Consider the following 25604-nt stretch of genomic DNA (forward strand, 5'->3'; position numbering starts at 1 on the left):
GAGAAGTAGGAAGTATCTTTGGTATTATAGATTACATTGCATTACCGTTCGACATTTCATTTGGGAGTATCATCAAGCAAAGTAAAAACAATTATTGTACTCACAAAGTGTTTTCCATCTCCGAATCTCGCCTGTAGTGTCCGCATAACCGCATCCTCTGTCAATGGCCCCGGAAGATGTATAAGGTCTTCCATATCCTTAGGCAATGCTCTTTTGGCGTTAACTACTCTACTCGGTGATAATACTCTCGGTTTGATCAATGGTACGTCCATATTACTGATGTCAGTTCGACGAGGTAATGTTCCAGAGCCATTTGTAATGTCTAAATGAAAATTAATTTGATGAAAAAAAGAAACGGATGAGTTGATGATTTGGCTGACGGGATGTGGATACACAGAATGAATATTTAATCTAAGAATGACGGAAATCTTAAATGATATTGGTAATGATAACAAAAACGCGTTCAACTGTCCACTGTAACACCCTTCGACTTATTAGTTAAACCGGTCGGTTCAGGTCTACCAGTTATAAGATTTTTAGGGAGTGGAATGAATGTTTATATTTTACAGAATTAATTACTGCATTGAATCGCATGAAATCTGTACAGTTAGCAAAATGGTAATTAAATTCTCTCATTTACATAAATTATTTTGATTACTACCATCGACCAGCAAGTAAATATGGCCGATTAATATCGCTTTCGAATATATAAATAGGCGGAATTAAAAGTTATTCTAACATAGCTGCAATTAAATTTTAGAATTAAAAGAAAAATGTTGCAAGTTCTGTCGACACATCACAGCCAGTCATTTGGTCAGGTTTTTACGTTGGAATCTTTCAAATGGAAATAATTTTAATGTTTACGAGCCGATTCATTGCTTATATTGCAATCCAATCAACATCATTACCAGCAACGTGTCTTGCTCACACAAAATTGTTCACATAAAAACTCATCCTCAACAACAACTTTTGCAATGTAAACAAATTGAACTGGATGCAAAAAAAAACATTTTCTTACCTTGAAATTTACCAGTAACATGATGCGGCAATGGATGTGGTATTGAGGTATTCCTAGGTGAAACGACTGGAATTAAATTGTTCCCTTGAGGCAAACAAGTTGAATGTGTCTGTGGAACCAGAAAAAATCAATTAATCTTTTGAACTATCGTCGCTTAGAAGATAGTTATTGCATTAAAGCGTAAGCAGCTTAATCGGGTCGAATTTCATGACAAGAAACTCCAGTCTGACGTACATGGGGAAATTTAAGACATTACGATGATTTACAATTATTGACATTCAACCATCCTTCACGTAAAGACAATCGGAACAGTCGTCTGAGAATTTTTTTTTTTTCATTGAAATTCTTTATTATGTAAAGTCATCCTGCGTAGACAAACTCATCATTGAATAATTTAGCCTTTTACGGGCGACTATATTATCAGTTATGAGGGTTGCTATTTATATTTCTGGTGTTCCGGTGTTCTGATGTTTCCTAATGCTAGTCACTGTGCTAGCAGTTAACTTTGAACCTTTTTATAGTCTAGTCTTCGTCTAGCCACTGAATCCCTTCTCCCAGTTGTCCCTCCTGTATGTTAATTTCGGATCAAATTTTCATATTGCCATCATTGGGACACAGATTGATGTGGGTCGTCGAGGTAGGTTGTGCTACTTAGCTCCACAAAGCAACCGAGTTTGGCTGGGCTGAAAGCACCAATTTTGTATGAAAATTAATGATCATTTTCATGGGCCTCTGGGAGAGCGGCTCCTGTGAGTAGACAAAAGACATTTATTGTTCTCTTATTGCTGTAGTTTCTTTTATAAAAAGGTCCAGAATTAACGGCTACATGTGCATTAAATGTAGACGCAATGTACGTCGAAACAATCTGTCGAAAATACCAAGATAATGGGCGGTGTTGTGCCTATCACAAAACAGATGGCCCAGGTTTCTAAGCAATTTTGTTATTTTAAAAACGGTGAGAGATGGCGTTTATAGCAAACTTTCGTGCCACTGAACATCTGATTCGGTTGTATATGGCATTACCTCCTCACTATAATTACCTTGAAAAATACTAAGGTCGAGTAAAAGCTATTGATTTACTGTGACAGTTAGTGAAAAGTCGAATTGATTCACGTTTCTTGAAATTCTTAATTATCTTTTATTCGTAAAATTAAGCTGAAAAATGAAATCAATTCCTACCTTGTTGTTAAGTTTACTTGAATTTGTAATAGGTATGACTGGTGAACTGGTTGTATTATTGACTGTTGTTGTTGACGAATGGATGGTATTACTGTTATGGTTCGAATTTCCATTGCCAATGGTATTATTAACACTATTTACAATGGTGTTGCCGGTAACACCACCACCACCTGCAGCCGTTGGACCAACATGCAGGCGATTTCTTAACGTCAACAACTCCGTGCTAAGGCTTTTAAGTCTTTGCTGCAGATGAACCGCTTCGTTCGACGAAGATGCGTCTGTAAAAAAAGATGTAAATTGGATGTTATTGCAGACTCAAAGTATGTATGTACGCGTGCAGTATAAGGAGAGAATTATAATTTGAATACAATTCACAGCACATCGTTAAGTATAATAAATACATTTAAATTATGTAAATAAAATTTAAAGGAAAAAACTCTACAATTTTCTGAGAAAATCTAAAGAGATTCAGATAACAAAAAACCGCGTCTTTCGCTGGAGGATATGACATGCCAATATGACAACATGCAATTATTTATTTATTGTTGTTAGACGTGGAATAAATAAAAAAACGCAAGGAAAATAAAAGGTATACCAGCAGCCGCGCACAACTGATAGTTTCGGATAAATAAATTATATCTTCGAATGTGTCATTGTCATTTGGGGAAGTATAAATATACGACGTGTACACCATATACACAGACGGTAAAATAATGATATCATGTTGTTAGTTGTAAATATCAGTTCAGTTTGGTTTGTACCAATGTATGCAATTTATGTTTGCGTGCGAATTGCAAACGAAACTTTTCGAATGCAATTAAATTTAATTATTTTGTTTTTGTTTTTAATTTTTTTTTGTCAAAAACATCGTTATTTTTTGGTAACACCGACGATAAGAAACAAGTGTTGCAAGAGCTGAGGCTACGAAATTATTAACACGCAGCGAACCTGAATTTCTTATTCTCTAGAAAACCTTTTTAAAAAATGAGAAAAAAGTATTTCGTCTTATTCATCAACAAATGACTTATAAATATGTTGTATAACATACAACTCCCCCTCAAAGGTAACGAGAAAAAAGTACGAAACAAATTACTTTCATTACACGGTAACATAACACAAAATTGGGCTACAACACTAAACAACAAATTATAAAATCCAATTTAACATGGTCTACATTTGCAATTACTTCATTCGTTCATTGAATATTATATAGACGCAAAGACCACACAAAAATTGTAAAACTCTTTATATGGGAAGTGTGTGTGTGTGTTTGCAGAAAAAAGAAACAACAACAAATTGAATGGAAAATGAAGTGGATGGAAACTGGACGTCGTCCAATGCTTTTTGTGGTGAATAAATTTTGCATACAATTTTATTTATTTACAGAAGATCCATCAAACGACAAGCAAGCAAAACACACATTTGCTAAGAAGGTATACACAGCCTTTTAAGTGAAGTTGTTTTGCTAATCCTCATGCCAAAATAGAATAATCAGAAGCAGAAAAACAGAAATGAAATCCATCATCTTTCCACAGAAATTCCCAACAAAATTCGAGATGTGAAGAAATTCTTTATTGATCAAGTCCGCAATTTTGAGTCAGCATCAATGGTATGCACAAAGAAAAGTCTTGAATTAAAATTTTTGTTACAGTGGTTTAGAGATTTAAAAGCTTTAAAAGTCACCGACGTTCTATGATATTTTGGCGCAAAATTTGAATGCGCTGAAGCGGAGGGCGACGGGTTGATGATGGAGTTAATTTAACCCTCCTTTCCATCCGAGTACTTCTGTTCATAATCATCGCTACAATTTTTCCAACTTCTAACTCTGAATAACAAAAGATTTTGACGGTATGCAGGATTTTTCTCAGTGTGGTTGTCATGTGAAATGTTGTTTGTCATCATCACTGACAGAGTGCATTTATCACTTGAACAAAATTATCCAGATAATAAATTAAATATTTTATTTTTCAAACTAATGGTCTAAATGAATCTCAAACTCCAACATACAATGTACGTATGTAATATTGGCATTTCATTTTAAAAAAATGTTCGCACAAACAGCTGCAACCAACGGTTTCAAGAAACTAAACACAATATTGCACATAGTACTCGTTAGGCCACAATAATATTGCATTTGCCATTGTATGGACTCAAGTCTAAAGAACTAAACGAAAGACATTAATTTGAATATTCATATGGATTGAATCTGTGCCATGTTTTTTTTGTCGCAAGCAAATAATAATATTGAGTAAGATTTTTAGAGAGGAAATAAAATCGTGACGATTTATTCACTCATACTCGGTGAAAGACCAGTTAATAGGACATTTCAGGTTTTCATATTTAAATCACTTATACAATATTGCTGGTTTGAGTCACACAATTAAAGTCGAATTAATTTGAAGTTTTAGATAATTTATAACAGAAGACACAGGCATATCGACGAAAGAAAATGCTTACGATCTCACTAAACAATTGAATTTGTGTAAGAACAAGAACTACAAAGTTAGATTTTTATGTATGGAAATACTTACTGTTTGTTCAAAAATGAAATACACAGTTTTTAGTATTTCGAGACATTTCAAAATTGCAATCTGTCAGATAGTAAAGGATGCGTTTTATTACCCGGCGCATTAAAAGATTTGAAATTTGAATGATTTTTTCCACAGCTACATATTTATACCAGCCACTATTGAGAATTTTAAATAAAAAAAATTTACTTCAAGTATAGGAAAAGGTTGTTTTGAAACTAATACTAAAATGTAATAAATTTTTCTTTTAAACTATTACATTTCAGTACGTTTTGTCATGTGTCACTGATTCTATTTTTTCGTGAACAAACTTCACTGCTGTGACATTTCATGGGAATGAACCTATGTGAAGTTGTTACACAAGAAAATAGTACAGTGAGAATGAAGTACTATAAAAAAATGTGGCTCCTCTACAGTCCAACCGACTAGGCGAATAGATCAATTTTTGCATTTATCAATTAGTTTCAGTGATCATTCTAGTAATTATTACGCACTACATGGGAATAGAGTTGAATTAAATTCTACTTTACACACATTTAATAGTTGCTTTTGTTATTCAATGCACAAAACTTATTCTACAAAACCAGTTCATTCGGCCAACATACATTTCTATTGAAATGGCAATTGTCAAAATGACATCGAAGCCATTGATTTATGATGCCGAGAAGGAACATTCATCTCGCAGAAATTTTACTTTTTCATTACTTTTTATGTTTTTGTATTTACTTTGAGTTATCATGAATAATGAAAAGGATTTCGTAAAAACACAAAGAAATAAACAAAACAATAAAAGAAATGAAAAAGTAAAATTTCTGAGAGATGAATGTACCTTCTCGTCATCATAAATCAATGGCTTCGATATTATTTTGACAATTGGAATTTCAATAGAACATGTATGTTGGCTCAGTGGACTGGGTTTGTAGAATAGGTTTTGTGCATTGAATATTTAACAAAAGCACCTATTAAATGTGTGTTAAGTATAGGTTAATTCAACTCTATGATTCCCATGTAGTGCGTAATAATTACTAGAAAGATCACCAAAACTAGTTGATCAATGCAAAAATTGAACTTGACTTGAAAAAGAGTCGCTAATATATGCAGCTATAGTATTTTTGACAACTGTTAAAAGTTATGGAATGTATTGTGGATTGGATTGTTTGGATTTATTTAAAATTCTCAATAGTGGCTGGGTTTTAACAGTTAGCCGCTGTACAACACCATCGATTTCTTTGAATAAAGACACGATCTAAGAGAAATTATAGATGTAGAACAATACTCAGACTAAAAATAAATTAACATTTTTCCGTTCGCAAATTCTTCTGACGAAATCTAAGTTTCCTACTATTAAAATGCTATTTGCAAAAAATGTAAGAAACTTAACATGCAAAAATCTGTAGCTATGGAAAAAACCATTCAAATTTCAAATCTGATAATGCGCCGGTTAATTAAACGCATCCTTTACTATCTGACAGATTGAAATTTTCAACTGTCTCGAAATACTAAAAACTGTGCATTTCATTTTTGAACAAACAGTATCACAGTATAGTCACCAAATATGTGACTTGTTTTGTCAAAAGTATCGTTTAATATTGTCTGTAAAAATCTGTTACTTCATTCGTTTTAACATAATTATTTGCGAAGGAAACGCACGTCAGAGTTCATTGCTAATTATTGTCGTTGTTTTCCATAACATATGAATAACTGAGTAGAGATCCTGAGATTACTTCAATGTATATGAATAGCACAAATTCCCACGCTAATTACGCAACACAGTATAAAATGCATCAAGCCATTTATACAACATCACATCTAATCATCTATTAAATCAAAATCATTATATTTATATACCCAAGAGTAATCAGTCGATAAATACCATGTTTGTATGTGCAATCGACTATGTTGTAAGTACAAAACAACGAACGTTTTAGCTTTTTGTTGCAAGTATAAGTTCTAATGATCGATATATGAAGAAATTATTATGAGAAGAATTGCACCAGTGGTATAATTTTACAATTTTATAGTCGGAAAATAATTAAAGTAAAGATAAATAAACCAATTTGGTGCAAACTTTGCACTGTGTAACAGAATTACCGCATACTGGGTACTGGGACAGCTACGTAAAAAGCTCTCACGCAACAAAAACCTTATCAAAATAAACTCTCTGTATTTGGACTTGGAAAATTAGCCTAAATCACCTATATGTTGCTACAAAAGTAACACATAGACCACTAGAGTATGGTACAGAGAAAACTTGAAAATGATTATTTCAGGATAATTCCCATTTTACAATAATTTTCATAATTACATGCATCATTCACTCGAGATAAGAGATTGTATTACTGACCTATTACATACGAGAAATAATAATGTTAATCGCATAATAGCGCGAATATTATGAACATTTTTTATTCTTTCTTTCTTCCGCACGATGGATTTATTAATAATTTGCAATTATTATGTATAGCAGAGTTAATGGTCTGACGAGAAGACGATATTGTTACTGTAGATGCTGAGCTTCTTTCAACATATTATAGAACAATTTATTTGGCTTTATAGAAAGAAAACGAAGAGAATTGAGTTACGATCTTCTACCTGCGAACTGAAGTGATCGTAAAAGGAAAATAGGAATATGTTCTACAGTGTCATACGCAACAATGTCTGACGTTATAGTCACTACAATATATTGGTAATAGTAGATTTACTATATCAGTGAAGTAATGAGATATCTCGTATTCAGATTGGGCTGAAGATTGGGATACTTACTCAACGTGATACGAGATATCAAGTTACTTCACTGATATAGTATGCTATTTTATTTACTAAGCTCCCCGGGAAATGAGTTATTACGTCATTAATATGAGTATAGTTTGTTTGCAACGCTCGCCGTCGGCTTGAGCTGCAAACGCCACACGTGTATCATTAACGTCGGAAACCCAATAAACTTCATGTGAAAAAACTTTCCAACTACCATAAGGTCACTCGAAACAATAAATAATTCAAAGACCAATCACTCATTGGCGATTTCAAATTGAATCAATTTTCTCCAAACAACAAAAATGATCAAATGTTGGAAAATGGCTAAACATTATGTACAATGCATGTCCCGCACAAAGTAGAATTAACTTGGAAATTTTTCTATTTTTAAAAAGGCATGCATTTAGAAAGTTTATGATTGAAAAATTCAACTCTGCTGCACAAGAAACGGCCTGAAGCTATTTCCATTTTATCTTTCATACACGAAGAACTTACATGCAGAATTAGATAACCGATTCACTCCATTCTTTATGTTCACATAAATTTAACGAAAAATGCAGCTGTGTACAGACGAGACATTCAAACCAAAAACGAGAAAAAAAAGGTAAAGACAAAACAGATAACAAAACCAACATAATTTCTGTTAATGAATCGAATCTATGTATTGACACATTCAAACTGGTCGAACTATTTTGAGAGATAGAAGAAAAAACCGTTGATTGCTTTATAAATGCAATCGATTTTTGTCGGGATTATCATATGCTGCTAAAAGATTTTTTATATTTTGTGAGAAGGTGTGGTCTCATCGAACTTTTTTTTCTTCTGAGGAACTAGTAAAGGCATGTTTTAAGGTGGATATTGAGCATATAAAGCTGTTAACTTTTTATTTTGGATTCTTTGTTTTGAAGTATGCATGTGTGCTTTACGACTACATCGGTCATCGCACATTTTGTACATGGTAACATTTTGAAAAATAATTTAATTTCAATAAAACTTGCATCAACCGATTACCTAGTGGTCTGGACCTTTCTACACATTTTAATGACCTTGAGAAAATTAACCGAGAATTATATTACGGAAATCATCACTGACAAAAATGTCGAACTAAGAAAATGTATCTCGATTAACGGACAAAATCATGCACACAAATGAAGCCTTTTAGAAAAAGTTAATCATCTGTTGTCAACAAGGACCACGAAGATAAACAATGACCTTCAGCAAGCATCTTTTTTATAGCAAAATGTTTGCTAAAACAAATGAAGGAAACGATTTTCTATCAAAGATGGTAGGATGAAGTAGTAGATTTAATAATTATTTCGTGATATACGCTGCCGTTTCTGTAAGTTTCAATCAATCGACACTTCACCTTAATATATAAAGCGGATTACACGAAACTTAATCTGTTCAAAATTGGACTCCATACCTTGCTATCTGGAAATTTATTGCATTAACATTTTTCTGGTCTCCATTTAACCAGCAATAATGCGCTAAATAAATTTAATTTTCCAAAGACGTGCTCAACCTCTTCTCTCTCGCGACGTGTTATCTTACACTTTATATCTTGTTTTAACGAAGTTAAACTCATGAAGATCCCGTGTGGGGCATAATAAAACTAACAATGACACAAAGAGAAATAACTGTTTCCTTGAAACTTTGCTTTTAAACAGATTTTAAAACGTAACATGAGAAGAGAAGTTGTGGAGAATGTAATCTTCGATGTGTTGACTTTTTTTGTAGATTTTTTAACCAAAGTATCTTGAACTTTTGTTTTGAATTCAAAAGAATTGAAGCTCATGTTCATAACTCTTTTTGTTTGTGAATAATAAAAATTATTCTTGATTGGCAAACAATATCCGGCTGTGTAATGTTGATAGCCAGAAGTGTTAAATTGTTAATTGCTCAAAGGTTACAACTTCTCAATACAAAGTTGAACGAATAGAAATTCGGATAATTTCATTTAGCGACATCATCACCGGTTAAATGCGTTAAATACTGTTAAGGTCACAAAAAAAAACTCGACAATGTAGTTTTCAGTGAAACCTGTGATTAGATCTGTAAATTAACACAAAAATTGTTTGTGTATCTTAGCGACGTTGTAATCCTATCATTAACGAGTTTGCAAAAAAAAACCCAACTCATTCATTTCTCTATTGTCTATGGAGTCATTAATAACTTTTTCCTCGACAACTAATAATTTGCTGCATGACATCGATTGCCATAAATTTCGAAACAATCCTCTCGCCAAACCTTTAGCTGAGGAAAGTGTTATTGTTTGTTCAATCGAATCAAATATAAATATTCGAACAACTGAAGGTACAGTATCTACATTAAAACGAACAGATCACCAAATCTGATAATGAAAAACCGCGTCCATTTGGAAACATGACCAAAATAAAAGAAAAGTAATAAAAGAGAAAAAATTATTAATAATATCAGTTGATTATTACAACTTAATAAGCCGCAGGCGATGTCGATATATGCTGGAACTGGTATCCAATGAAATTTTTCGTTGAAAATTAGGACCGCGCGGTGTGCGATCCAATAACTTTATACACTTTGTGTTGGGTATACATGTATCATGAAAGAAATGTTTCAAATAAAAAAAGATTCAGGCAACAGAAAAAGTAACACCAACGAAAATAAAGAACTGAAAAAATGAGTAGAGAAGAAGAAACAACAAAAAACGATACAAAATATTCAATGTGAAAATATATACAAGCGATGAGAAGACGAAAGCATTAAAAGTAATATATTAATAGCTTTGCCGCACAGTCAACCTCGTAACAGGTTTTTCATTTTTTGATCTTTTTTTTTATTTTCTTATAATTTTTTGAATGAATTTTGGACATGTATTATGGGCCTGTATATCAGCGAAACGCAGAGTGAAATCCGACCAAAAAAAATATTTATAAGAAAACGAAACGAAACCGAACCTTGAAACAGTCCTTAACGTTTTAAAACGAAGCCTTTCGATGAAAGAACATTTTCAGTCTATGTTCAACTGCATAATTCTACATTCTTTAAATGTTACGTTTATTAAATGCAGCATTAGGCACGTCGAAATTAATTAAATCTTTTGATAAATCAATTAACTGACAGCACTTTGATCGACATTAGTTGATACATTTCCTATTAGAATCCAATATTGTCGAATTAGTTAAATTTTTAACTAACAAAACACTGAATAGAAACATAAAGAACACAATATTCATGTCACGAGTTCAGTGACTTAAAAAAAATATACTAAAAACAGGCTTCGTACCTACATGTTGTTGTTTTCAGTAAACCAGCAGTTACGAAAAAAAAATTAAAATTTTTGTGGTGTTAACTGGTTAATGAAGAATTGATGGAGAAAAAAAAACTTTTTTATTCTCAATATACCAGCTGAGTTGACCATAAAAAGTAGTTTTAATTAAGTGTTTACGACAGGGATTCGTAATGTTCATAATCATTACGGTGGATGAACCAAAAATTTAGTGGAAGATATTTTAAATACGCAAAATCATTTAAAGTTTTCGTTACACAAATTCTTCTTGTTGGTTGCCGGTGTGATGAGCAAATTGGCCACTTAAAATGTAATCGCTTCAGTTAATTGTTTTTTCATTCTTCCCAGAAATAATTCACACTTTTTTCAATAATTAGCTATGAGAAGTCGTGTTGATCATCAGTGACAACAATTTTGTTTTGCTTTTCTGCAGCATAAAGAGACCGCAATGTATATTCACACGCGGCCGCATGATTTTTTTTTTTTTTTGGTATTATAACTTTGGAGCTTGAGTTAGATTTTGAGTCTACTGACGAAGGTGAGCCCAAAATTTAGATGTAGAATCTACGTTTCTTTTCAACAGCAATCACAGTCATTCCTTTTTTTAATTCGGCTAGTGAATAGTAGAAAAAAACTAAAAATTATCAACGGTAGCGACGACAAAAATAAGCGACGGTTTCTGTTTAATATGGTCTAACCAACACACATTCAAATATTTAATGAAACAATAGATTTTGAAACCACTTTTTCAAAATATTTCGATCAAAAGAAGTGGGAGTCGTTGTAATAAATTGATTAGAAAGTGTTTAATATAAATCTGAAGTCACAACTAAAGCTTACAAGCATCTATATGCATAAATTTTAAGGCGCTTATGATCACATCCTTCTCTTCTTATACTTCTAATAATGATCATACGAACGGCGACCGTATCACACTGTATTACTGTCAGGACATCTATTACTGTTTTGATGTAATAGTATATTACTTCCGAGGTTCCAAGTTGTTTATTTGATAAGTGGGGTGTTACAGCCCGACCCGAAGGGGAGAGCTGTATTCCCCACTTGTCAAATAACAACTTGGAACCTCGTAAGTACAATGCTTTACGTGATTAGGCAATGTAAATGAAAATGAAACATGCCGTAACACGTAAAATCTGTAAAATCTACTACTTCATTAATTTTAATATAAATTTTCTGCACTATACGGCAAAACTAGATAGAATAACTCGCTTATTTGTGTCGTTGCTGCTAATCCCAGGTGACTAACCATTTTTAAAATTTCAATTATTTGATTTTTTCAATATGTGAGAACGGTTGCACGAGCACAATGCCCCCTTATATGAATTTATCTGGAAATTATCCGAAAACTGCGATCATTTCACAAACGATCAAATGTTTCAATTCAATTGGTTTACTATCCCATTTTTTTCTCTTCTACTGTTAAAACACATACCACATACAATGTATGATTGTTATGTGTGAACAATTCAATGCATAAAATTACAATCACCCAACATAACCTGATCAATAGATCAAACCTTGTGTTCGAAATGCTGCAATTTACGGAACACCGACATATTGAGTTACATTGTATCCATAGATACATATATATACGAAAGTACACACATTTTTTAAAAATAATAATTCAATTACATTTTCCTTCCAATGGAAAAATATTTTTTGCGCAACATTTGATCGTACACCAAAGATTTATTTTATGTAATCTCAATAAGTTTTCTGCATGCGCCAGATAGTTAGACATTTGTTGTAAAAATGAGATATGTATGTTTCCATCTCTAGGTATATGTTTTAAACCTCTTGTATATGAATAATAAATAACGAGGAATGGTTCGGTCATTTATAATCTACAATGTATGGTTGGCTATATTATGTTTATAATATATGTTTTGGCGTTGAGATATATATACATGTAAATAACCAGGCACACTGGCATAAATGGTGAAACGAAACTATGATTGAAAGCTTTTACCGAACTGACTAATGTTGATATTAATATCCAGCTTCTTAGCAGTTTTTAGCGAGTTGTTATTTTTTGACTCCACAAAATATGACGTGAGCTGAGTTGAACGAATATCCAATGTTGTTATTAACGATAGAAAAAGGTCATTATGTAAAATGTTCAGAAAAAAAATTTATTTCATTTTGGTAATAATGCTTTTTAGAAAGGCTCTATGACCTAGACAATAAATCTTATTTTTATGATTGAATAGGAAAGTTTCAACTAAATTTTTGTAAACATTCGATCCATTGTTATGATTTCTTTACATCAGATTAGTGCTAAGCATTTTTGGTACATTCATGCCAACAAAAAAGTGTTCTATTCCCTCTCTGTGTACGAATAACAATGAGTCCAATTCACTAACACTAATAGTCGCAATAATACGCGTTCGAAGGGAAAAGAAACATTATAGCGCCAGGTCCAGGACCTACTTTTTATATGCTGCTATGTCATCTGTTGTCGACAACGACGACGAAATACGGAAGAAAGATATGGCTATTGTGATATTTATGTGGTATGTAAATTTGATATAACTATTGAAGTAAAAGATTTTAAATCAACTACTTCAATATATGATGGCCGCACCAGTCTCCAGAGCACTATTTTTCTTTCATTCATTCGAATTAAAAAGTTTGTCAAATGAAAGAACAACAGGTTCGGACCTATTTTGAGGAATTTGGCAAAATTCTGAAAATTCATAATCAACTCTATCAATTCATAATTCTCTTACATAAGAACTGCCACAGGTACACAATGTCTTGGGACTGAATTAGACATAAGTGGGTGATACTTCAGAGTACAGAAAGTGCTGTCACATTGAATTCAATCAGATTTTACATAGTAGAGGTCCTTAGCATAAAAATAGTTCACTTTATAGTAGAATGGTGAGCTTTGGACCAGTGATTGATATTGGTAGCCTGAGTCCAAAAAGATTAACACCCCTCAAAAAACCCCACCCCACACCCCAACACCCCTCACCAAAGATTTTAGTGTAAGGGTCACTTCAATGAATTATTGTGATGCGCCTGTCAATACTAGACTGTCGATATGGGGCTTAAACGAAAGGTAAAGGTTCATACTTTTTTTATATGACCAAACGCTTTTCAATTTTCCATTTTCCACAACAATTTTCCGAGTTTTCCATGAAAATCTATGAAATCTCAAATATAAAGGGTGGTGAATAAGTTAAAAAAGTTTTTGTGCATACTTCCTTCTGCAATATGGTTATCCAAAGACTTCTTCGCTAATTTGACGAAAAAAAATTAAATAATGTGTCATAGACTTGGAGATAAGCTCAGTTTTCCACCGCCGGAAAATTTCATTGAAATACTTTTTTACATATAACTGATGAGATATGCGAGCTGTGTCATTGAATTTGCGAGATTATCATAGGATAGTTTATTGACGCATTTATTGAACTCTAGGAGAAGTCAATACACCATTAACCTCAAGTCACCCACCTCCCACTCTCCTATTATTGAACAAATTGTAGAAAAATTTTAAAATAGAAAGCAGACTATTTTTGAACTTACAAATTTACGCTGTAAATGTTTGGAATATTGCCTGCAATACCTTTTTCAAGTGGACAGTGGAAATAATTAAGAGTAAGTATGTAAGATACTACATTTTCAAATAAATATTGTTGTGCGATTACACTGCAAACATGCTCCAGAGGCAGTTTCTGTCTACGTAGTAAAAATGATTTAAATGTCCCACATTCAGCAATTATCACTCACATTCCACATTATGTGGTTTAATTATTTTGATATCATTTATGAGTCAATATGTTAGATTTACCAATCATTTTTGATCGATGCACACAGATCTTGTGATCTTTTGTACTACCCTGTCATCCTAAAAATCTTGAATCCGTTGGACATTAGATAGTGAGATTATAGGAAGAGTGTTTTATCAAAAGCAGTAAAGTCCACCATTCTCTTAACTCTTCTAACGTAGGTAGAGGAAATATAGTTGTCCCTTTCTGTCTCACGGTCTATATGGGCAGTGGACTTAACTGCTTTTGAAAATGGTAGATGCTTGGAGATGATTATAGCGAAGTAGAACAATCAACTTTCTTTTAAATTTTGCCGCATCAGACCAATAAACAAAACCAACCATGGAGATGATTCCATCAAACTTTCTATGAACAAAATAATCTACTCGCATCTCCAAACATCTGGTGTACCACTAGTACCCACAGCTCATCTCCAACTAAAACCATTGCCTTACTCCAGGCGAGCAAATGGGTACGTATGACAGTCATACTATGACTAGCTAATCTATAGGACCTTAAAAGCATACCTCGCAGTCCTAAGGCGATGGCTGACGGCTTAGGTCTTCACTATTGATAGCTGGTAAGACAAGATTGTCCCTATCATTGAAATTGACACAGCCTGTAACATTTAGTCCAGTCTTATATTTCAAAAACTAGCCTGTCCGAACGTAACGTTTCTCTGCATTGAACAAACATAACAGCCGAAGCCTGGCACAAAAGCCACTGGCGAGAGAGTGACAGAGTGTCCAGAATCAAGATAATCTAACGTATTTTGTTATGAAAATGTAGATACTTTTATTACGATGGGTATCAGACGAGTATTTTTGATTATAGAGCAAATCAGATAGTAACGAGCTTCTCAATGGTAATGTTCCAATACGTCAGTTGTAAATAAAATAAAGAGGATGTTATTAATACTTATAATTAAAAAACTTAAAAATTAAACGTGAGCTCTCGACATATGAATCTTTTAGACGCAAACACTTCCTAATTCTTGAAGAGAATAGAAAGGGAGCTAGGCTCACCGCCACTAAATTGCAGTAGTGCTACCAGAAGCTTCATTTACAAAAGATATCAAAATAATTAAACCAGATAATGTGGTATTTATTTCTGCGTCTCAAAGGTTGGTGTCGAATAGCATCAGCTGTGTTGCCTAGCTAATCGACACCAGTGTCAATTAGCATCTACTGTGTTACGTGGCTAATCGACACCAGATGCAAATAGCATGCACTGTGTTGTCTGGTTATTCGTCACCGGTGTCAAATAGCATGCACTGTGTTGCTTGGCTATTCGCATCCGGTGTCGAACAGCCACACAACATGCATGCAACGGTGTCGAATTGCATCGGCCTAGACAGAAACTGCCTCTGGAGCATGTTTGCAGTGTAATCGCACAACAATATTTATTTGAAAATGTAGTATCTTACATACTTACTCTTAATTATTTCCACTGTCCACTTGAAAAAGGTATTGCAGGCAATATCCCAAACATTTACAGCGTAAATTTGTAAGTTCAAAAATAGTCTGCTTTCTATTTTAAAATTTTTCTACAATTTGTTCCATAATAGGAGAGTGGGAGGTGGGTGACTTGAGGTTAATGGTGTATTGGCTTCTCCTAGAGTTCAATAAATGCGTCAATAAACTATCCTATGATAATCTCGCAAATTCAATGACACAGCTCGCATATTTCATCAGTTATATGTAAAAAAGTATTTCAATGAAATTTTCCGGCGGTGGAAAACTGAGCTTATCTCCAAGTCTATGACACATTATTTAATTTTTTTTCGTCAAATTAGCGAAGAAGTCTTTGGATAACCATATTGCAGAAGGAAGTATGCACAAAAACTTTTTTAACTTATTCACCACCCTTTATATTTGAGATTTCATAGATTTTCATGGAAAACTCGGAAAATTGTTGTGGAAAATGGAAAATTGAAAAGCGTTTGGTCATATAAAAAAAGTATGAACCTTTACCTTTCGTTTAAGCCCCATATCGACAGTCTAGCATTGACAGGCGCTTCACAATAATTCATTGAAGGGACCCTTACACTAAAATCTTTGGTGAGGGGTGTTGGGGTGTGGGGTGGGGTTTTTTGAGGGGTGTTAATCTTTTTGGACTTAGGCTACCAATATTAATCACTGGTCCAAAGCTCACCATTCTACTATAAAGTGAACTATTTTTATGACTTTTGTTCTACAAGGACCTCTACTAACAGATGTTCAAACACTGATTCACCTTTTCCATATAAAGTGGACCCAATGTCTCGTAGTTTCTGCACATGACTATCTGATGTAACTATACATCTTTCACCCGAGTGAACGAAGGTCGAACTGGAGATAATTATCTGATAATATATAATTTTAAAAGAGCCTGTCGATCCAATTGTTTATTCATTGTTCGCTAGCATGCTAGCGAATGTAACCGTAAACTTAAGTGTTAAATAATACGCGGAGGATAATTAAGTTTATATTGTAAAATTGTTACGTAAAGACTGGTGATTTATCTGGCGCATTTAACGTTCTAAGGTTACACCTCTTTCTGCTTTTATCCTTTTGCTAATTAACAACCGTTTTGAATGAGTGTTACCGATCGAACATGTCAATTCGTTGTACATAGACCGACATTTTCGTTGTGGTTGTGCTTTGTTGAAATGGTTGAAATAGAGTCATTAATATATCAAGGTTAATCCAATATTAGATTATTCGATTTTACCATTTTTATATTGGCTTATGGTATGGATATAATCAAAAATTCAAACGAAATTTTCCAACAAAAATTCATGCCTTTAGGTTGTTGTGTGTTTGTTTTAAGGTGTAGCATTTCGATATTAAATAAGAAATCTGTCAGAAACGTGTTTACTGAGCATTCAAATAAATAAGAAAGAAAAAAATAGGCAAATCCAGCAGAGTCTTTGAACTTAACTGTAATTATTTCCTATAAATATAAAATGGATTTTATAAAATTCAAACTTGACAATCTCAATCTCATAAATATTGGTAGTCCGAAATATCAGCATTAGCGGTCAAATAGCCAAAAGCAAATCCAATGCTTAATTTATTATACGACAAAAAATAAATAAATATCAATTTCGAAGATAACCTGAACCTCGCTTGGAACACACATATTTCCAATGAAAAATTCCACGCATTTTTATTGATCTGTTTAAATATTAATATCAGAAGCATATTATGCGTAAACTTACATTATGATACAATCGAATTTAAATTTTATTTTTATTTCTATAAGTTCTCATTAATGCGATGAATAATAAAAATGTCTCTTGAACGCCGATGCATCATTTCTCTTATATGACTTAAAGTGATAATTGGGATTACGGCATGGTTAAATGAATCGTCCGAAGGGACTGTAATAATATTTTAAGTGGTCATCGTTTCAGGATATTGTCTCGTTTGTGTGTCAATACCAATCGAGATAAATAAATGTGATGACTGATCAAATTATGACGATCAAGAATCAAGATTTCAAAAGGTTTTAAGACTTTGTCGGAAGGTGTAACTGGAAGTACTAAAATACTGTACTCAGGTCACAACTTAGACAAATTATAAAAATTCGTCAAAGATTTATAATAAGTAAGAGAAGTGATATGAGAACAGATTCGTTTTTCCGTTGTTATGTTGGATTTGCTAACAAACCTTTCCGTCAGAATTGTCTTTAAAAAATTTGTTTACTGTCACTGTACACTATTTGCCTAAATGCCATCCTCACATAAACGAAGAGATTGGTTATTTGTTAACCAATTCCAGCTTGTTTGCTTCGCTCTGGACGCAATTCACTCGAACACATAATTTGACCAAAACAACTTGACAGTTGCAAAGGGAAATAGTATTTTACATGACAAGAGAGGTAAAGATGAAAAGTAGAGTTTTCGCGTGAATTTTCTTGATCGGAAGCGAAGCGAGGTCAATAAACACATGAAAACGAAACTTTTCATTTTTAGCCCGAGTTAATGGATTTTAAATGCTGAGGGCGTCGGAAGTAGTGCTTGAAAAATGAAAAGTACGGTTTTCGACGCATATAGCATGTAAAAACTATTGTTCACTCCATGGTAGAAACAAGTTGCGTCCAATAGAAACTTTCTCACCTGAACGGTCATGAGAGAGTAGGTCAACAAAACGCTATCTTCTAACCGCATTTGAGTGGAGAAAATAAGGTTATTTCCACTGCGCGGATGAAAAATTATTTTCACTTCAAAGAGGCGAGGTATTTTTTAACTGTATATGAACGTCAAACGTGTCGCCGTGATCTGTTAAAATTAACTCTTAGTATTTGACTCTACTGATTACTGGACCTAAAGTTTAACATTCTAAATTGGAAACTCTCCTGTTTAATAGGAAATATTTATGCTTTCAGAATCCACTTCCTTAAACAGTATTATCATCATCACTTTGATGAAATTAATTCAAACGAAGTGATCTCGTAAGACCTGCGATCGCTCATTAAGAATTAAAAAAAAAAGTTTTTATAAACAACTTGTATTTGGTTAAAATAATTAATTCATTGACCTTGAACTTAACGAGAAAAAATGCTTTCGAAATTTTAATATTTGATCGAAATGATGATACTATGCTGATGATGATGAGAAAACAAGTTTGGTGGTTTTTTTTCTCGAAAAAAATAAATATTTTTTTACTCTTAAATTTACCATAAAACTATAAGCTGTGGGTCGTTGAGCCAACATAACCATAAATAATTGAAATGATTGAGTAAAAAAATCTGTAATTATTATGAACATGGTTTGAAGTACAAATATTTGAAATAGCTACGCTCAATTCGGACTATGTATGTAAAGTGATGATAATTGTTGTTCATTGCACAGATGATATGTGTGCTTCGGTGCATGGACTACAGACACTCGATATTATTATTTCATTCAGTTCATTGACATTGATCCATAAGCAATTTTATATATTAGATCCAATAACATGAAGCTTCATGGTTCAATTTCGGTTCGTTTAATTAAATATCGATAAATTTCTCGATTTTTATATGCTTACTTTTAATGATCAAGCAATAAAAAAAAAATTGCCAAAGGAAAAAAGAACCGAGAACCAAATTGCCACAAACAACCCATTTATTTGTTCAATAAAAACTTATTTACTGATCTTCGCTTAAACTTTTAATGGACAAAAAAAAGCAATTTAATGCAGTAAATGGACTTAACTGTACTCCCAACTAATATTTAACCATCAGAAAAACGAGACATTCTGTTTTTTCCGTCACCGTCCAAAATGAATTGTTCAGAAAAAGTGGTGCTTCGAAGCCAGAGCTTTGCCTCTCGCATTATATTCTAATCCAAATAGGCAAGTGTGAATAGCGATGATATGACACAAATCTTCCGTCTCACAAAACCATCATGATTTGAATTTGTGAGTTTCAAGAAAGAAAAAAAAGAATTTTGTGTTTGATTTGATGGTAATTGACTCGTTGGCTATTGTTCTTATTCTTTGAATTTTAAATGTTAAACTTTTATTAGTATTGGTTAAGATAACGTTGTACTGAGTTTGTATTTCACAGCAACGATCTTCAATTATCAGATTGTCAGTTGATTGAAGAAAATCCTTTTAAATTTAATCCATTACTGAATGTTTAGAACCTCTTCCTTGCAACTTCCTAAAGTTCTCTAAGAAATCTTTTGCGGCTGTTATCAAGAAAAAACCTTTCTTGTCACGTATAATAGGTCGGACCAACAATTTTCAAATATTTGTAATTTTGTATGTGTTTTTGTTATAGATATAGGTTGTTTCGAAGGTGATACAGATACAAGTGAATAACCGCAAAAAGTGTCGTTGAAAGTGTCTCAAGGAACTAGATTTTTGTGTAACGTTGTTTCTGTTTCTATAAATATCCCCTCAGACAACTAAAAGGACACAGGTGATTGCTAAATTGAAATTACATTTATTTGAGTCTGCAGATTTATTTATCTGTCTTATTTTATCTTTATCAAACCAAAACTGCCATTTTTGCAAAAGCACGTTCGCATGACTTTCTTTTGTGTCGGTTTCTAAAACCTGCGTTGGATTTTGATTCCAAAACCTTTCCAAACTTTTCGAACGTGAATCTTTTAACATTCAATTTCAACAAACATTCCGTTAAAACAGGACTCCGGCTACACAGCTGAACTGAAATGGAACATCCGGGCGTTTACTGTAAAAAGTGCAACAAAACCATTAAGGGACGGCGATACAAGTGCATCGAATGTGATGATTTCGATCTGTGTCAATCATGCGAATTGGATTATCATTCAGGGCATATCCTAATACGCTTCACACACCCAATTACAGTATGTTTTCCTCGCAAATTAGAATCATTTCAATGATGACTTTAAAATAATCTTTTTTGGTTGGTAATTTTACACAGCAAACTGAGAACGTATTCTTGAGCCATATTTTAAACCAAAAGCCAATAAGTAAACCGTTTGTAATTCAAGGTAAAAAGTTATTTCAAAGTGAAGACAATTAATGGATGAGCCAATGAACGATTGACTTATTCCCTTCTAGGGCTCCACGATGAAGAACAATGTAACGGCTGTAAGTGTAGTCCTGTTGACGGTTTTCTTTATAAATGCTGTGACTGTACATTTAACGCTTGTCGTCGATGTGAGAGGAATAACCATAAGTGCGTTACCGGTAGCAATCATTTGCTTTTTCGATTCGCCGATCCATTGAGCATGAACGTAAGGAATTCGATATTAAATTTGGATATAGTGTTGGATCTCCGTTTTAATGAATTTTCCGTTTCCAGAGAGTAAACCACGAGTTTTGGATAGACATTTTACATATTAGAAGGAATAAGCGAAATCAAGTCGTCCCTGCAAGTAAATCCAAATACTAAATGGACTCCAATTCTGTTAGTAAATATCAAGTGAATTTCTTTCTAGAACCGCCACCAATAATTCAGGTTATTCATGAAGGTATTAAATGTAATGCTTGTCACTGCGATCTGATTGGACGTCGTTACAAATGCATTGATTGCCGAGAGTATGATCTGTGCTCATCCTGTGAGCCTAATAACATTCACTTAGGACATTTACTCGTTCGTGTCGGCGATACGCAACTTAGGGTAGGCTATTCTGTAATATTATCGAAAACCAACACACTTAATCAATTCCTATTCGCAGTCAAAGCAAAAACAGATTTTTGACGAAACTGTCCGATTAAGGATGTCGACTAATCAACAAAGTTACAGAGGTACATTGAATGATCATGCATCGATCTTAGAGCTAAGCCACTCATCACGAAAAAAAAAATAATTTTTCACAGCGAGAAGTGCCTACTGCGATAGTTGGAATAGGAAAGTGGCTTGTGAAATTTGTGAAGAATCAATACGAGGCTACCATTACGAATGCCTGGAATGTGAGATTGATTTGTGTTTGAGTTGTCAATTAAAAGGATGGCATTCGAATCACTTGATGGTCCGATTTACTCAGCATATGAACCGAAATGTAATCTTTTTCAATTCAGCTGCAATTTATTTCTAATGTTATTACGAACATTTTTAGCCCGTGAACCAGAAATTTTATGAAGCTGTAAAAGAACTGATGGCTTGTCCTCAACCGCCAGTATTTAACAAAACAATAACCGACCCAAATGACTGTCTAATATCAGAGGACGAAGCTACAAGAAAATTTACAGCGAGCTCCCAAACGCCAGCGAATCACAAACTTTACGATGGAATATCGGAGGCCGGCAAGCCAAATGGATCACTAAAATCATACGCCCAGATACTCCACGAAGCTACAATGGAATTTACAGCTAGCTCTCCAATGTCAGCGAAAAAGATACTTTACGAATCAACCACAAGTCTTAACATGTCAACTGGTTCTCCAATGTCAGCGAACCAGGCACTTGACGAAGCAATAACGGATCCCAAAATGTCAACTGGCACTCAAGTGTTCACGGACCAAATCTTTTCCGAATCTTCAGCATCGAACCTATGTTCTTGGTACGAACCAATAACGGGACCCAAAATGTCAACTGGCTCTCCAGTGTTTACGGACAAAATCTTTTCCGAATCTTTAACTGATCTAAGGACTTGTTCGGAAGTGTCATTAAACCAGGCACTTAACAAAGCAATAACAGAACCCAAAATGTCAACTGACTCTCCAGTGTTTACCGACCAAATCTCATCGAACCGAAGTTTATGGTACGAAGCATTAATGGCACACAAAATGTCAACTGGCCCTCCAGTGTTTACGGACAAAATCTTTTCCGAATCTTTAACTGATCTAAGGACTTGTTCGGAAGTGTCATTGAACCAGGCACTTAACGAAACAATAACGGAACCCAAAATGTCAACTGGCTCTCCAGTGTTCACGGACCAAATCTTTTCCGGATCTTCAGCATCGAGGTACGAACCAATAACGGGACCCAAAATGTCAACTGGCTCTCCAGTGTTTACGGACAAAATATTTTCCGAATCTTTAACAGATCTAAGGATTTGTTCGGAAGTGTCATTGAACCAGGCACTTAACAAAGCAATAACGGAACCCAAAATGTCAACTGACTCTCCAGTGTTTACGGACCAAATCTCATCGAACCAAAGTTTCTGGTACGAAGCATTAATGGCACACAAAATGTCAACTGGCCCTCCAGTGTTTACGGACAAACTCTTCTCCGAATCTTTAACTGATCTAAGGACTTGTTCGGAAGTGTCATTGAACCAGGCACTTAACGAAGCAATAACGGAACCCAAAATGTCAACTGGCTCTCCAGTGTTTACGGACCAAATCTCATCGAACCAAAGTTTCTGGTACGAAGCATTAATGGCACACAAAATGTCAACTGGCCCTCCAGTGTCTACGGACAAAATCTTCTCCGAATCTTTAACTGATCTAAGGACATGTTCGGAAGTGTCATTGAACCAGTCACTTAACAAAGCAATAACGAAACCCCAAATGTCAACTTGCTCTCCAGTGTTTACGGACCAAATCTCATCGCACCAAAGTTTCTGGGACGAAGCATTAATGGCACACAAAATGTCAACTGGCCCTCCAGTGTTTACGGACAAAATCTTCTCCGAATCTTTAACAGATCTAAGGACTTGTTCGGAAGTGTCATTGAACCAGGCACTTAACAAAGCAATAACGGAACCCCAAATGTCAACTGGCTATCCAGTGTTTACGGACCAAATCTCATCGAACCAAAGTTTCTGGGACGAAGCATTAATGGCACACAAAATGTCAACTGGCCCTCCAGTGTTTACGGACAAAATCTTTTCCGAATCTTTAACAGATCTAAGGACTTGTTATAAAGAGTCATCGAAACAGGCACTTAACGAAGCAATAACGGAACCCAAAATGTCAACTGGCTCTCCAGTGTTTACGGACAAAATCTTTTCCGAATCTTTAACAGATCTAAGGACTTGTTCTAAGTGGTCATCGCAAAGGTCATCGAACCAGACACTTGGAAAATCAATAACGGAGCACAGCATGTCAACTTCCCTTACAAAGTTAGCAAATCTCACACTTGCCGAATCTACAACAGATCTTACGACTGACGCTCCAGTGCCAGCGAACCACATCATTTCTGAAGAAACTGGATCCGACAAAACACGAAGCCCTCCAACCTCGCCGAACCAGACACTTAACGAAGCAGAAACGGAACTCAAGGTGTCAAGTTGTCAGCAAATGTCGCGAACATCGAGTCGAACGAATTTGATGGGTAAAAAAAGAGGTAAAAAAAATTATTCTAAAGTTCCCATTCCTAAAGCACAACTATTTTAAAGAGTTTTGAGAATTATGCTTTGAATGATAAAATATTGATGGAAGTTTCGGTGGAAAAACCACAAGTATTAACATCACAATATTGAGATTTACAATCAATCAGTGAATTTGTATAGTCTGAAATAATACGGAACAATGTCTCCGACCGAACCTTCTAAAAAAATCTCACAAAATCACTTCAAGCTTTCCAACCGCAATAACTAACTTATTGGCATCCTATTGATCTTGACTTTATTTCTAGGTAAGGCCAAGAGTAAAAAACAATTCACATCCTTCGTTGGTGTCATCAACAACAATGATCGAATCGCCCAAGAACGTAAGTCAAACTCAGCTGATCGACAAAATTTACGAAAATAAATCGAACATTTTCCGTTCCAGGAACAGTTCCGAAATGCGTGTTATGCCAGGAGAAGCCCTGCGATATAATTTTGCTAAATTGTGGTCATCTTTGCATTTGCACCGACTGCATTGATAATTACAAGAAAATGTCACGCCAATGTCCTGTGTGTAAATTTCCGATAAGATCTACACATCGAGCTTATTTTTGAAGGAAAATATTTTGTTCGGAATTTTTTTTTGTTAAGATAAAAACCGATATTTCTATCCGTTACGATGAGACGATTTTGTAATGTTTGGGATATTCGAATTTTAAATGAAACTTTGTATCGATAGAAATATGATTTATTTTTTGTATAGAATTTTATTTACAAAATCATTGTGTACTATATGTGATCCTTTGAATAAATGGACAATCAATCTATCAATTACATTTACTTGAAACGGAAAGACTCTCAAAATCTACAACTCATAACTCTGCAACTTGTCCAATCTACCCTGTTCAACAAAACACACATCGCTCGATTAATACATTGAATGTTGATGTCCCACATGCAGCCCTACTTCACTGTAATATTGGACAAAGTCATCTCGAACAACAAAGCAAAATAAAAAAATCTAAGATATTTTTCGTGCATCCCGTTCCATTTAACAGACGTTCTACAATAAAATCCAGACACACCAAATAGCAATCAAAATGCAAGGCCAAAATTATTTGAAAAAAAAAGACTCCAGTCTGCAATCCATGAATTTTCGGAATTCCTCTTTCATAAACGAACAACAGTCCACCACAAACGTTCATGATTAACAGACAAAATGTAACTTGAACGAACACGAAAGCTAAATTTCTTGTATGTGCCATCGAATCGCAAAAGACCAAGAAGGAAGAGTCTCTATAATCGATGCAAAGAAGGAGCAAAAAAAAACTGAAGCAGATTTGTAGGCATGCGGTAATTTGCGGTATGTGTATTGTATATGCTTAATGTGT

General features: G+C 34.1%; 2 protein-coding genes across 3 annotated transcripts in view; one reads left to right on the plus strand and one right to left on the minus strand.

Annotated features, from left to right (window-relative positions):
• The window catches only part of LOC119082321 (unconventional myosin-IXb), an 88073-nt gene that overhangs the window by 13227 nt on the left and 49242 nt on the right, over positions 1-25604 (minus strand). The window contains exons 4-6 of the mRNA XM_037191821.1: positions 2198-2475; positions 1019-1127; positions 105-322 (exon numbers count right to left, since the gene is read on the minus strand). Of these exons, the coding sequence (XP_037047716.1) occupies positions 105-322; positions 1019-1127; positions 2198-2475 (605 nt within the window). The remainder of the gene's footprint in view (positions 1-104; positions 323-1018; positions 1128-2197; positions 2476-25604) is intronic.
• On the plus strand, positions 20295-25044 carry LOC119082323. Of its 2 annotated transcripts, none has more exons than XM_037191822.1 (11): positions 20295-20430; positions 20658-20839; positions 20917-20986; positions 21057-21232; positions 21301-21373; positions 21437-21618; positions 21677-21746; positions 21819-22000; positions 22058-24230; positions 24522-24596; positions 24659-25044. In XM_037191822.1, the coding sequence occupies exons 2-11, from the start codon at positions 20684-20686 to the stop codon at positions 24826-24828; spliced, it is 3327 nt and encodes a 1108-aa protein (XP_037047717.1). In that variant the 5' UTR covers positions 20295-20430; positions 20658-20683; the 3' UTR covers positions 24829-25044. The 2 variants fall into 2 exon arrangements, with proteins under 2 accessions (XP_037047717.1, XP_037047718.1); XM_037191823.1 differs by having other exon boundaries at positions 21677-21742; positions 21818-22000.

Source organism: Bradysia coprophila, unplaced genomic scaffold (genome assembly GCF_014529535.1).
Source record: "Bradysia coprophila strain Holo2 unplaced genomic scaffold, BU_Bcop_v1 contig_415, whole genome shotgun sequence".
NCBI lineage: Eukaryota > Metazoa > Arthropoda > Insecta > Diptera > Sciaridae > Bradysia > Bradysia coprophila.

Coding starts and splice junctions, on each gene's coding strand:
- LOC119082323 (XM_037191822.1), top strand. CDS start 20,684: ATGGAACATCCGGGCGTTTACTGTAAAAAGTGCAACAAAACCATTAAG. Junction 22,001..22,057: donor CTCAGCATATGAACCGAAAT/GTAATCTTTTTC, acceptor GAACATTTTTAG/CCCGTGAACCAGAAATTTTA. Junction 24,231..24,521: donor TTTGATGGGTAAAAAAAGAG/GTAAAAAAAATT, acceptor CTTTATTTCTAG/GTAAGGCCAAGAGTAAAAAA.